This window comes from Vulpes vulpes, chromosome 12 (assembly GCF_048418805.1).
Source record: "Vulpes vulpes isolate BD-2025 chromosome 12, VulVul3, whole genome shotgun sequence".
NCBI lineage: Eukaryota > Metazoa > Chordata > Mammalia > Carnivora > Canidae > Vulpes > Vulpes vulpes.
Genome location: NC_132791.1, coordinates 130,211,858 through 130,226,506, shown reverse-complemented (window position 1 = coordinate 130,226,506; position 14,649 = coordinate 130,211,858). Strand labels below are relative to the sequence as shown.

At 43.6% G+C, this 14,649-nt stretch overlaps 1 protein-coding gene across 1 annotated transcript; it reads right to left on the bottom strand.

Moving 5' to 3' along the window:
• Positions 1-2,429: 2,429 nt before the first annotated feature.
• MMP8 (matrix metallopeptidase 8) lies at positions 2,430-13,181 on the bottom strand. Its single transcript, XM_026006706.2, has 10 exons — positions 13,020-13,181; positions 11,246-11,490; positions 10,453-10,601; positions 10,240-10,365; positions 7,644-7,805; positions 6,234-6,351; positions 5,356-5,489; positions 4,681-4,834; positions 3,909-4,012; positions 2,430-3,749 (listed from the first exon to the last, which is right to left on the bottom strand). The coding sequence occupies exons 1-10, from the start codon at positions 13,152-13,154 to the stop codon at positions 3,646-3,648; spliced, it is 1,431 nt and encodes a 476-aa protein (XP_025862491.2). The 5' UTR covers positions 13,155-13,181; the 3' UTR covers positions 2,430-3,645.
• Positions 13,182-14,649: the final 1,468 nt, after the last annotated feature.

Below are 14,649 nucleotides of genomic sequence, written 5' to 3'. Positions count from 1 at the left end.
CCTTTATGGAATACATATCTGTTGGACTTCGTGGATTGAACCTCCATGCTTCTGATATATCTTTTATTACTTTCTGCCAACATTATTTTCCCCTCCCAGTTGTTTAGTTTCCAAGAGCTCTTTCAGTTATCTGAATACTTTATTTCTTTTCTTTTCTTGCAAAATTTTGTTAGTGGTTTTTGGACATAGAATATGTCTTATCTTTTGAGAATGTTTACTATTTTTAAGTTTGTCTTGAAATTTTCTTTTGCTCCCAGAATTGTCTCTATTTCTTCAAAGTTTCTTTCTGGGTGCCAGTTTCTTGCATTAGAAGATTTTTTTCACATGTTTGGAGACTTTGTGCTGTGCAATCTATTTAAGAATGAGAGACCAGAGTGCTGACTGGAAGCCCTGTGAGCATGGACAGGGCTTGCCAACCGATGACCTTCCCTTCAGAGAGGCAGGGTAGGTTCCAGATGTTCATGTGATGCATTAGTTGGGATAAGATTTGGTTGAGTATAACAGAGTATTCAAAATAATTGATAATTGATTTATAAAATTAAAGCTTATTTCTCCCTCACATTTGGAAGCACAGATTGAAACCCAGGGCTTGTATGGCAACTCCCCACCCCTGAGGATGCAGGTAACATCCACCTGGCTGCAAGGGTTTCTCAGTGCAATGCCTCATGGTCTCCAAGTGGCTGCTCAGGCTCTGATGGTTGCATCAGCATTACAGGCAGCAGAAAGGAGGATGGCAGAGAAAGGAAATTCCCAGTCTCTTTCCAGAGGCCCACATAATAGTCTGTATGCGTTTTGGCAAGAAATTAAACATTGGCCACATCTAGCTATAAGAAAAACCACAAAATGTATTCTTTTGGCTGGATGTATTACTACCTCAAATGAAATTGGGGTCTTATCCACCAAAGGCGGGGGGGAAGGTGTTAATGAGGCCATTAGTGACCTCTGCCATGTTGACATTTCTACCCTGTCAGTATCTATAAATCTTCTTTCTTGGGCTGTTAAATTTCTCCAGAGAAGACTTCTCCAATTTCCAATTATTTGAATCTCCCATCATGGAAAATGTAGGAGATGCCTCTGGCTTTCTGTTTCCATCCCAGCACATTATCCTAGAGCCAATCTATGCAGGAGGGAACTGAAGGTTGAATGCGTCAGCCTCCCATCCCTTCCAGATCTGAACAATTGAACAGTGTTGGGTAGGCTTCTCAGGAGGTGCAACTGACATCGAGCCCTGGTTGCCCATTGTAGAAGCCTCAACAGTGCCCTTGTATTGACTTTTCTCCCCTCTAACTCATTCTGTCTGCCTCCCCACTCTTGCTTCCCGGGAACATGTCAAATAACTGCACCAAGGGCTGGACTTAGGCTTTGCTTTCAAAGAAATTTAACCCAAGATAAAAATAATCTCATTATTTAAGTTCTAATCCTAGATCCTTGGAGCTCTTGTATTCATATAAAACCTCAGTGTAATGGCCAGAAAATACCGCATATCATTAAGAAGATAACTTTAAAAAAAAGGAGTAATTTTTTAATTCTTTGTTTCACTTCACATTGGTGTTCACATCCTAGGACTCTGAAATACAGTTAAAGAAATAATAAGAACTCAGTTCTCATCTCAAAAATGTGTATATAGATGAGGTTTGGGACAAGAACCTAGCATAACTAGCTAGCACACCTAGCAGGTGTTCTGAATCTCCCATCTTTATGCTTGTAAAAATGGACATAAGAAGTCTCTGAAATTATGATAGTCTGAAATTGACTCTAATGTTAAAAATGAAATACCCCTTTCTTACATTCTTTTGCACTTGTTAGACTGATGCAATGAATTACTTTTATCTCTCACTTTCCTTAGCACAGTACCTGAGAAAGGTAGGTGATTATTTATTGTTGAATAAATGAATGAATGAATGAAATGATAGTATATCATATCCTCATAAAATAAGTTGAGAAAAAATATGCTAACATATTTGAGGAATCTGTAAAGGAAGTTGAATATTTATAAAATATTTTATAAGTGGAAATAGTACCTAAAAATTCATGTCAACGTTATAATTCTGACAAGAAAATAAATGGTTGCAAATATACTGAAACTTGCTCTTTGTTTTTATACTTTGTATGAAATATGTGGTGATGTCTTAAGAAATTATAGATCACAAGCCAGTCATTTATTTATTTTGAACTTATTTAATAAATTTTGAACCAAAGTAAGGTACCAAATTACTAAATTAATTACCTGTGAGATTTAAAAACTAACAGAAAAAGAAGATAGAATGTGTTAGTAATAAATATATCTTAAAATTAATTTAATGTATAATAAGCTGCATTATATTCTAATAACTGCAAATATGACATTATAATGATTTTGATGTTTGTATTAGTCATTATGGTCTCAGAATCCTATGGTTCCTGACAGAAAAGAACCACTATCAAATGTATACATCTCAGCTTAGTTTATTTAGTTTAATGAGATTCATTGAATTTTGTGCCCAGCACTGTTTTTGTGGTAAATTCCACTTATGAGTAGAGTGTGCCCACCTGAGTATTCCTGGAAAAGAAGAAATAAGGAACAGATCCAAACACCAACACATTTGCTTGGACTCTAAGAGGACAGAGCAGGGAAGAGACAGAAGAGAAAGTGGTACCTCCTCTTTTTGCCCCTTTTCGGGGAAGATGACAATACTCTTTATTGAGGGTTCAATTTTGTCATTTGGTGTTGGTTTTCTTAAGTGCAGACATATTGTATTAGCCGGTAGATGTCCGGCTACTGTAAGGAAGGGCTGCCATAAGGAAGTATCATAGACTTGGTGGCTTAAAGAACCCAGTTTATTCTATCTCAGTTCTGGAAGCCCCAATTCTAAAACCAAGGCATTGGGAGGATAAAATTCTTTTCTCTGAAGGTTCTAGGAAAGAACCTTCCTTGCCTCTCTAGCTTCTGGTGCTTGCTGGCCATTCTTGGCTTGTGGTTGCATCATTCCCATGTCTGTCCATCATTCCCATGGACAAAGACATGTCCACTACATGTCTGTGTTGTTCTTCTTCTTACCAGGACATTGGTCCCTACATCCACCCTGCAGTAGAACCTCATTTTAACTAATTGCATCTTCAAAGACTCTACTTCCAAATTGAGTATATTCATAGTACCTAGGATTAGGACCTCAACCTTTCTTGGTGGGATTCAATTCAAGGCACAACATAGCTCAACAATATTTTTTTTCCAAGAGTGGAAAATAGCACCACATTTTCGGTAAAGGCAAGAGGTGCTGTTGATGTTGTTTATGGTCTCTAAGTCTCACCAAAACCAGTGCTGAATTGTATGTAGCAGATTTGCTTAAGATATGTTTAAGACTTAGGTATAGATGAGCATTTTAGAAGCTAGGTAAGCAAGTGAAGAAATAGTGAATAGTCAGGTGACAAGGAAGGCTTCATTTCCTCTCTTGAGATGGAATCCGTAGGAACTCAATCAGCCCTGGAGACAATGGGACGCTCCAAATGTATTTTCACTGACGGCAGGTCCAATGAAGACAGTGAGAGCAAATGACATTACTTATTGTTGAGAAAAGTATAAACAGGAGAGAAGAAAATGGATATGCAAACTAGGCTTTCCTTCCACATGCAGAAAGTGGATGCAACATGTGTGACTCTGCTTCAGCTTTATCTACAGTTGAGCCATCTGTTGGTTCTATCAACCCTAATAACCTCGTGAGCACCAAGATCAAATGCATAATATCTTGGTCCACTGAAGAAAAGGAAGACGTCTGTGAAAAAAAAAAATAAATAATGTATTCAATTAGCTGGTAAATCTCAGATATTTTTCAACTGACGACACCCCATGCCTGTTCCAATAAAACATTTAAATGCAAATGTGCTATTTTAAAAATGTAAACAAATTTATTATTAGTTTTTTTTCTACTCACGATTCTGCTGGAAAACTGCATCAACTGTGCTTTCTATTCCTGGAAAGATACTTGCTATGCTTTTGGGGTAACCTGGTTCCATGGACTGTCTTTGGTTATCATATCTGATGAAAAAATAATGTCCCATGTTGTAAAACCAGTATAGTATATAGCGACAATGGTTTTCTTTAAAGTGCAAATACTCTACAAAGTGTCTTCACACCTACTTCCTCATTCAGTCTTCATAATGTCTTATTTCCTGGGCCTAAGGATGGTGAACTTCTCTACCTAAGGGTATGTTCTATTTATAAAATATGTGGGTAGCATCAACACTAAAACAGGCATCTGATGGGTAGCACAAATTGTTTTCCAAAGGAAGGGTTTCCATTTTCTGAGGATTTCCTTAATGGGCGCATAGTCAGTCTCTCTCCCTTCCCCTCTGCCCCCCACCCTCTCTGAATAGTGAGATAAGTTCCATGTGGCACCACATTCTGTAAACTACCTGAATAGCATTTTCTTGAGTGTGTTAGAATTCAATCCTAACTTTCTTTGCATTTCATCCCGGTGTGTTATTAAGATTTGTTCTATTTCCTGACATAGAATTGTCAGTACCATTGGGAAGGCTTTTAAATTTTATAAAATTACACTTTCAAAATCCATGGCAACACTGAGCATTTTGCCAAGAAGAATGCCCACCAAAGATCTCCTGAGTATCTTAAAGCCATCGCATGGCAGGGTGTTGGTGGTCTGTAGATACATTTCGATCTCCAGCTGAAATAGTAGTTTGCCTTACCTCCAGACTTGGTCATTTACAAAGAAGTAGGTTTTTCTCCTGTAGTAAACAGCTGCATCGATGGCTTGGACGCTGCTTGGGAAGCCGTAGTCTGAGATATCCTTGGGATAACCTTGCTTGATATCATAGCCACTCAGAGCCCAGTACTGTCTGCCTGCCAAGGAGTCAGGTCACAGATCAGATACGGTTCTTCTGTTCCTATGACATGATATGCTACCACTTCTTAGTCTTTGCGTAAATTCACCACAGAAACAACAATGGAACAAGAGCCTTTAAAAGACCATGGTGGTCAAGTTCAGTTCATGGGCTGGAAGAGCTCTCACGGTCCCAGCACCTGAACAAGTCCCGCTTCTTAGCCAGGCATGTCCGGCCCCACAGCTGGGGGACTATCTCATGTTGTGAACCTCCTATGCAGAGACGATATTCCAGCTTTGGGGACTCATAGGCTGTCATACCTGGGTGGAGGAACACTACAGGTGTTCTCATTCTGTAGATGGGCCAACAGGGCTGAGGAGGGAAGAGCTGCTCAAGTTAACATGGCAGAGAGTGGCGGGGACCCCACCAAGCCCGCTCTCCTGACCGCGTCCAGCCAGCACTAACATGCTCCCCTTGGCTCACCTCCCCTCACTCTGGAAGTCTCCCTCTTGCTTCAGGGGGAGAACCATAGGCAATTACCTTTAAACAGGAAAACGAGGTCCTTGTCCACATCCTCATAGGCCGCCTGTATACCGTCAGGCAAGGATGGCCAGAACAGAGAGATGAAGTTGAGGTCCACTCTTGGCAGCTGTGGGTGCCTCCTCCAGAAGTACCTAGCAGAGCAAAAGGGAGGAGGGCACACAGGACACGTGAGTGGGCGGCCCCTCCAGGTGCTGCGCCACTGCCCACCCGGCCAGACCCCCAGGACGGTGGGACAATGCCACCAAACCGCTTGTGAGCATCATAGCCAACATGCAGCCAGGGCTCTATGGTGAAGCTGGGTACTTGGCAGTTTTTAGAGGAGGTCCTAGGAGTGACCTTCTGTGATTATGTCTGTCCTGTCCTCCTCACGCCCTGACAAGTCTCACTGGTGTTCCTACAAAATGCTGAGACTTTTAGAATATTCCAGCAAAAGCAATAGGAGTAAATCTGGCCCCGATCACACAATCACAAGTGGCCAATGGAAAATTGAAAAATCCAACCAGTGAAATGACTCACCCCCCTCACCGCAGCTTATCCCAGGATAGTCTCTTTTACTGGACTGAATGTGGGTGGGACTGGATGATGTTTCTGTGTCCGGGAAACCCGTGTGTGGCATTCTCGAGCAGCTGGACCCATGTCTGTTATGCTATCACTTACATCTGAATGTTTATGTGTGTTTGAGGTTTTTTTGTTTTTTTTTTAAATTTTCCTGGATGTTTTGAGTTACCCAGAAAACACAATCTATTGCAATGAGGTGCACAAGCCCAGAATTTGAAGGAAAAGCTGAGTGATGTGTAATATGGGGTTTGATTAGAATCCAGTTCTAAGTTATGCCAGTAAATTAAGATAAAGGAAGAAATAGTTCAATCTTATACTTGTCTTTAAAGAATAGTATTTCTCCACGGAGTGTGGCGATAGCATCAAATGTCAGTCTGGGGTCACAAGTTGTGGGTGTGCTTGGTCCAGTTGGTTGGACAGGGTTGCTTGAAGGACCTCAAAAAAAAAAAAAAAAAGAAAAAAGAAAAGAGAAGAAAGGAAAGAAAAGAAAGAAAATCTTTTTATAAGGTTAAGTCTAGTGTGACTCCTGGAGTACCTGGGCTCTTCCAGGAAGGGGAAGGGTTTTCACAAGATGAAAATTCCTATCAGACGATCCCACAAGGCTTTAGAACTCTCTTAACCTCATTATTATCATTTCAAAGAAGAGAGGTGATTTCTGGAGATAAGTGCAGGCTATGTTGTGAAGGAAAATAATTTGAATTCTGTGCATCCTCCTCCCCTCCCTGTACTTTAAAATCCTAATTCTGTCCTGTCCCGTTTCTTGGTTCCTCCTGGATTTCTGTCCCTTGGTATCCACTCCCAGCTGTCTCACCAACACCCAACTTCAGGAAAGGAACCAATGTTCGTCTTTTGTCCTATAGCATAAATCTAAGCCAAATGTTAGCAATTTTTTTTTCCTGTAGGTATTTGCATCTTCATGTGTTTTTTCATTGTTGAATGAATGGCTAGGCTAATAGTTAAGAGAATGTAAAATGTGGAGGGAAAAGGAAGGAGGTTTTTTCAGGGTGAAAGGAGTCAAGAAAGAGAGGAAGCTACTGTAAGTCTCATTGTTCTGGAAAGTTCTATCGTCATAAGGAAGCCCCGAGTTGTTGTGCTGCTATGCTTGGTTCTGTGGTGCTCTCCCCATTCTCCTCCCTCCACAGGGACTTAGAGACGCTCCAACCTTCTCTTGGGTGCCCTGTTCTTATGGCCTTTGGGGCCAGGAGGGCAGGGGGAGGGGACACATGATGGTCCCTACTTGTCTCAGAGCCGAGGCCTCCATCTCCCTCCCTGAAGAGCATAAGCCACATCTTTAAGAAACGTTCTATTCCTGCATCCTCTATTCCCACCCCCCTCCCTCCTCTACAGACAACAGTTCTATTACCTGCAATTATCTTCTGCTTAGCATGTTTCTTGACATGCCTTGCTTTGCCTACATGCATCTGATATTTGTGGAATCAAATACTGTGTAATTTAAACACAGTATAATATGTATCATTATCTTGTTTCTTTTCTACGAAGCAGAATGTTTTAAAGACCCTTCTATTCTATGTGGTTGTCACCTGTACATCTAATTCAGTGGTGTCCCCACTGAGTGTTACTCTGTGGTGTGCACCTGCCACCTTTGACAGACCCCAGACAGACCCCTGGGTACCCTCCAACTTCCACTACCATGGACAAGACTGCAAAGAACATCCCAGATATGCCCACACCTCACCATGTACTCAAGGTTCTTCCCACACTCTTACCGTAGATGGTCTGAATGCCATTGATGTCATCTTGAGGGAGTGTGTAGGTGCTGGGGTCGTGGAAAACATAGTTGGGATACATCAAGGCACCAGGGTCAGTGGAATGAGAGAGCCCCAAGGAATGGCCAATTTCATGGGCAGCAACAAGAAACAAATTGTAATCTGAAACACAAGCATGCATGGTGAGTGGCTTCAAGTGGATCCAAGGATGGAGACAGTGGAACCTCAAGGACTGCAGCTTGCAAGCCAACAGTGCTGGAGAAACCACATTTTCCACACCTGTCTTTTTCATTTTCCCTTCCCTGGGTGTGGACCTGAGGCTGAGAGGAGGGATGACAAGGCTGCCATGGTCTTGGGATGCCCCACAGCCCTCTCCAGCCTCCCAGGCCCTCAGCCCCTTGAGTAGAGCCTCAGCACACAGGTAGTTAGAGAAGAAACATGCCAGGCTGTGCGTAGCCTCAGATGCAAATGGACTTGCTTTCCCTCCCTGGTCACCCATTAGCCAGCACCAGCTCCTTCTTGATTCTGAGTTCTCAAAGCAGCTTCAAGGACTCTCCACCTTCCCCCTTGTTTGAAAGACAAAAACCTGCTCCTTCTGCCATCTTTAACTTCCGGGAGCAGTGCTTTTCCCAGCTGGGAACCCCCTTCCCAGGCTCACACTTCTGTCAGATGGAGCCCTTACAACTTGGCCAAGTCCAAGGACCTTCCCTTGCCCAGCAGACACCTGAGGGCTTGACTTGCCTCATTCTGGTCATCCCATAAACACACCATGCATTTTCTTACATGCCCCCTTAACAAAAAAGAGTACTTTCTATATGCTGGGAAGTGTAATATTATTCAGTCCTCACAACATTGGTGTGAAGTATCCTTAGAAATATTTTTACAGTAAAGGAACTGAAGCCCATGGGTTTTGGATACTTCTTTAAAGGTCTTACAACTGATAAGTGGTACAGCTGAGGTCAAATCCAGGTTGATGGCATGACCTGTGCTCAGATGAGAGCATTCAACTTCCTATTTATAATTAGCCTCATGAAATTCTATCCATGCTCCTAGACCCTTTCTCTTGATCATCACATCCTTGCATTTTTTGCATTCCTGAATACATCTCAGAAGACATTTTTGAGGGCCTGGAGTAGGTTGTGAGGGGCTCTGGGCGTTCTGTCATGAAGCACAGTTGAGAGAGGGAGATGTACGCCAACAACGTGAATGGTACAGCACAATGAGGAGAGCAGTTAGAGAAAGAGAAACAAAGGCTGTTGGCATTCTGAGGAGAAAGTCCCCATTTCTGCTGGAACTCAAGACAGGGAAGCATAGAGCAGAGAAAGAGATTTTGAAAGGAGGAACTTGGGGTGTAACGTGAGCAAATATAGGGAGGTTGGGAATGCATGGTGTGATGTAGGAACAGTGAATGTGCAATGTGGCTTCTGCGTGTGAAACAGGAAGACAGGTGTTAAAGACAAGTTTGCAAACGAACAAGAGCCTTGAATGCCAAGGAGAGGAATTTGAGTGTTACGTGGTCCAGAAATGTAACACCTGGACTTTAAGCAGGAGGGTAACATAATCTGAGATGGACTTTCCAAATGTAAATTTTGCTGGCATGCTGGGAAAACTTCAAGGTAGGAGAGATTGGAGGTTGACAGTCCAGGTGGGAATTTGGATCATTTAGTTCAAGTAAGAGGTGACAACCACATGGATCAGTGGGGAGGGCAACAGAGATCCAAAGTAGTGGAGAGAGCTATTTATCTTTGGGTTCACACAGCTCCCAGTACAGGGACTTGGGTGAAATAAACACAATGTATATGTTGAGAAAATGGTGAGAGGAGCCGATCCCAAGCAAAGATGAAAGTTTCCTTTCTTGTTTTCTACAGTGTTCTGTGGCATATTGCTGCCAAGTGGCCTTGTGAAGTTCCACCTGGCCTGGATATTCCTTACTCATCCCTATTTCTTCCCTTCAGGTCTTCTCCTGAAAGGGGTGGTTTGTCCCATAAGAGCAACCACCGAGAAAGAGCTCCCTGAAGATGAAATAACTCGACCAAAAGGACGGTGACTGTTTTCTAAGTGGAATAGTTTTCTAAATGAACCTGATTATTTCTGAATTTTCAAAAATAAGGACCTTCTCCATACATCATGAAATTTCAGAATATTAAAAAAAAAAAACATACCCTAAAGTAGTGGTCAGCAAACTTCTTCTGTGAAGGTTTAGATGGTAAGTAGTTCAGGCTTCGTGAGCCATGTGGTTTCCATAGCAGGTACTTAGCTCTGCTGTTGTACCATGAGAATAGCCATAGACAATACATAAGCAAGTAAAGGTGGCTGTTTCAATAAAACTTTATGTATACAAACAGGACCAGGCAGGATTTAGCCATAGTCTGTAGATTTCTGATTTCTGCCCTAGGCAAACACGGTCAGTAATTAGCCTTAGGACTTTTTGAAACCTGAATTGACTTAGTATTATGAGGTAGCAAAAATTTAAAGTGGTCAGCTTGTGTGAGTTTGAAATGTTAGCAGAATTTGGGTGTGTGTGTCCAAGGGGAGTTTCTTATGTGAGAAACACATATTTAGAAGCTGCCTGTTGACACGACTTTGGTTGACTTACTGTTAGAATTTTCGGTCCATGTTTCTTCTGCATCAAAGTGAACATCTCCTCCAATACCTTGGCCCGGCTGAAAGGCATGAGCGAGGATTCCATTGGGTCCGTCAAATGGCGAATTGTCACCATGATCTGAAATAGAGCAGTCTGCATGGGGTGCCTGTGGAGTCTCAGCTCAGCCAGGGAAAGCAAGTATGAGCACCACAGCTGCAAGCCCACCTCCTTGGACGAAAGTGATCCTGATGTCCGCTTCTCCCTGTGAGACCTTGGTGAAGGTCAGGGGTGATACATTACTCCATACTTGAAAGGCTTTCTGAATAGCTGTCTCCACACTGGCCTCTGACAACTGTGGGGTGTACTTAATAATCCTTCAAATGAGAAAATGGGAGAAGGATTCATTATGGTTTAGAAGAGCCGCCCATCAGCAGACCAAGCTTCTCCATTTAGGAGTGAGTGGTCTATGACGAGCTGCCCCTGGAGAGGGTCTGCGAGCAGTTGCAGGACTCAGGGCTGCAGACATATGTGGCTTCTGGGCAGCTCACTCCTTATCTTTAAATCTAAAACATTTCTTTATTCATAAGATGATCATAAAATAGTAGCCTTCTCATAGGGTGGTTGTGGGGATTAAGTATGTGTGAAGCGTGCAGCTCAGTACTGGGCAAATCAGAGTATTGAACAGATACTGGGGATCATTACTGTCATCATCAAGATGCAGGGAGGTGGGGCTATAGTCTCTTCAGCAATGAGCGAGCCTCGTTTGAGTCCTAAATGGAATTCATAGAGAGGCAGCCTAATGTTGCCATCATCCTTTTGAGATTGCTGGAGAAGGACAAGAATATCAGGCTGTAGGGTGAGGAGGCCTGTGGGGTCTGTGGTCTTTCACACAAGACTCTGGGCTCTTCAGGGCAGGGACACCTGTCTCCCCTGCATCCCACATCCTGGGACCGTGCCTGGCACATCACACATGCTCCATAAACACCCCCATCAGATTCTGAGTCCCAGGAGCCATCACCTGTAGGTCAGGTTAGTTTGTTTCCACTTGGGGTTCCCCGGGGTTAACATAAAATCACCGCTGTCGGGCACTCCGCAGCGAGGCTTCTGCATCATCTCCAGGGTCTCCTGATTGGGCTTCCCCGTCTCGTTCAACCCAAAGAATCGCTGCATCTCTCTGAGCTTTTCCATAATCACACTGGTGCTGTTCTTCCTCTCAGACCGGAATCTGTTCCTGGGTAACTGGTAGAACTTTTCTAGGTAGTCCTGGGCAAAGACAAATATGGGAGGGGACTGGCTGGGTCATTCCTGCAGTTCTCTGGGCATTCTGTATCCTCTCTAAGTCACTGCAGACTTTTGACAGACTAACACCCTGAGAGACGAGCAAACACATGGATTTGGGGGTTGACTTTGAGGGAACAGGGACGATGGGCCAGAACGGCCCCCCCTACATCCAGTGTTCCAGTTAGTGTTTATACATGAAAGCAGGTATTTCATAAGGGATGAAGCCCAAGTCCCCATGCAAAGTGCTAGTACATAGTCGGGGGACTGGTTCCTTTTATGAAAAATAAATAGCACTGGCTACTGATTTCTTGAGGTATTAATTGCATCAATGAAAATTCTCTTTTAATTATCTTTCCAATACTATGGAGAAGATGTAATCATCCTAAGACACGGGTGTGCACAGATGGAAGGAAATTGCCAAGATGACAACTCAGATCCCAGACCTCCCTGGTGCTTCTCAAATGAGAACTGTAAATTTCACAAGAAGAACTGCAAACTGGGTTTGGGGTAACAGCACCATCCTTGACATTAGCCATTTACTCACCACAGCTCCTCTGGAAGGGACTGACGCTGCTGAGGAAACCAGTTCTGAGGCTTCTCTCACCCTAAGCAGCCCAGGAACACCTTCCACTTGGCAAGGGACACAAGACAGAGCACTTTTGTGCTTTTACTGGATTCAGAGAGGCTTGGGTTCAAATCTCAGCTCTGCCACAGATTGACTGAATTTTTGGACATGCCATTTAACTGATTTAAGATTCACTTTGGTCTCTAAAGTGGGAATAATAACAGCTGATCCCAGGAATGCCATGAGAACGACTCAAATGCTCAGTCATGCACAGAGTCAAGGCTCACGGGGCTCCAGCCTCTAGCCCAGGGGTAGATCACTGTAGGGGATGTGTAAGAAGAAAGGAAAAGGAAAAAAAACAAAAAGAATACTACTTTTCTATAACTGCAAAGCTAAGGAAATCGTGCGCAACAAATTCTCTGACAGTGTTCTCTGGTGCTTCTTCAAAATTTGGCCCGACTTTCCTACAATGGAAAGTAACCGTTGGTTTTGCTTCATAAACGTTTATATACATAATCAGATGTAGGAAATCTCACTGCACCACAAACTGACTTCTAGTTCCTTCTAATCTCCCGTCCTTGTGGTCTCTGGTCCACCTGAGATTTCTGGCTTCAGAGACAAGTCCATAGAGACGGCACCAGACATGGTGACTGGGGTGCCTATAATGGCTGAGGAAAATCTCAGGTGAGTCAGAAAGAAAATCCCCTACTTTTATAATTAAGACCATTCCTTCTGAATGGGATCCCTGGCTGGGGGCAGCTCGACAGCAGTATCTTCCCAGAGTTCAAAGAGCCCAGCGAGGAACCCTCTGGACTCCTGATGTTCGAGCCCAAACTAAACATCCATATAACTCCTTTCAGGCTGATTTAACTAAAAAGAAGAATCAACCCACACAGTTTCCTAAGAACCAGCACGTCAACCACCACCTGCTGGCGGGTGGGTTTACCTGAACAACTCTTGTGCTCTTCTCTTCTGGGGACTCCCCTTGGACTGGAAAGGTGTGTGAGAGCTGCACGCAGAGCAGGAGCAGAAGTGAGAGCTTCCTCAGGTCCAACGTGGCCTTATCTGCAAACGCTGCCATCCTGGCCTTCCTCTCCTGGGTCCCTCAGGGTTGCCGGGTCCTGTGTCACTGCTCTCTCTTCTGGCCCCTTATAAAAGCCATGTCTTGAACAATTGCCACACATCAGGAATGTGAAGTAACGCAGGTTATTTACGCTCTGACACTGTTGCGACGTTCTAATGTGATTTAGTATTCCTCAACAGGGGGCGGGGGATCTTTCGACAGAAAAAAATAGTGCAATTTGCTATTCTTTGCTCTTAGGATTTTGGTTAGAGATTTACTCTTGCAAAGCTGTCCGATGTAAGAGAAGACTTGGGGAATTGCTCCAGAGGGTAATAACCAGCACTTGGCTGTGGGTTTGCATTTTCTGGGTGGGAAGGTGCAGAGGCTGTATTAGCTCATGCAGGCACCTTGTTGGGTTAGCATCATTATCCTGGTACCACGGAGCCCGGTTAGAGGAGCCCTGTACTCAGCCACCCTTGCTGGGAGGACCGTGTGCCTGGGACTGTGGTCGCCATGCAGGGTTTGCATAGGGGTCCTAGGGCAGCTTCTGGAGGATGTGGTTTTGGCATCAGTGTAGTAGAGAAACCTATGTACTGTGTAATCAGTGTAGTAGAGAAAATCCAGATTGCACAGGCTGCAATAGGAAGGACGAAGACAGCAATGCTGACACTGATAATAACAATCTAATATTTATTATTATTTATTATTAATTATTATTTATTATGTCCCCAACATCCACGCTGTACATATATTATGGCAGGATGCTAGTGTTTCTGCATTTTGCAAATGAAATAAAATCCAGGGAAGTAAGAGGATTTGTGCAAGTCACATGCTGAGTGGTGGGGGGAGGCTAGGATTCGGTCCCAGAGAGCCTGAGCTGATGGCTACTCCATCTGGCCACATTAAACCCTCCCATTATGGAGCAGGGACCCTGGCTGGTGCTCACAGAGGAGGAATGAGAGGTGGGGAAAAGGCCTCGGGAGAGGGTTTTCAGACCAGGTGACCATACAGGCCAGGGGCCCAGAGGCATGTTCTAAAATCATGTCACCTGTTTCACCTATTCTGACTCTATGTGTGTGAGATGAGGTCATGATGTATATATTTGTATGTGCTCACTTATGTGTATTTATATATTCTGCAAGGACAGGTATTTTGCGTATAAATGTTTGCATCAATGTGTGTGATCCAGGACATGTGTTAGTATGTAAATAATGTTTTTGTTTGAGATGCTATGGTAAAGACTTCAGGTCCCTCCTAATGTTTCTCACAAGCTTTGTAAAAATCCCCAAAAAAACATGTCTAGGGTTAGAGCATATCTGGGCAGCAGATTAATATTCATGACATAGATTCCTGCATTCACACAAACATTTGCTGCCACCTACCACGTGCCAGGTGCTGTGATGGGTACTAGCTTATTAGAGATAAGCTAATAGCAGTAGATGAGATGCTACAGGGGTGTGGAGGAAAAAGCAATGGTGGAGGGAGGCACAATCAAGGAAGGCCACATGGAGGA

Bases quoted from the DNA above. Each gene is read 5' to 3' on its own strand.
- MMP8 (XM_026006706.2), bottom strand. From the start codon at position 13,154: ATGGCAGCGTTTGCAGATAAGGCCACGTTGGACCTGAGGAAGCTCTCA. The intron at 10,602-11,245 runs GTGATGGCTCCT...TCTCATTTGAAG, and splicing joins CAAACTAACCTGACCTACAG to GATTATTAAGTACACCCCAC. The intron at 10,366-10,452 runs GTGGGCTTGCAG...GCTCTATTTCAG, and splicing joins GATCACTTTCGTCCAAGGAG to ATCATGGTGACAATTCGCCA.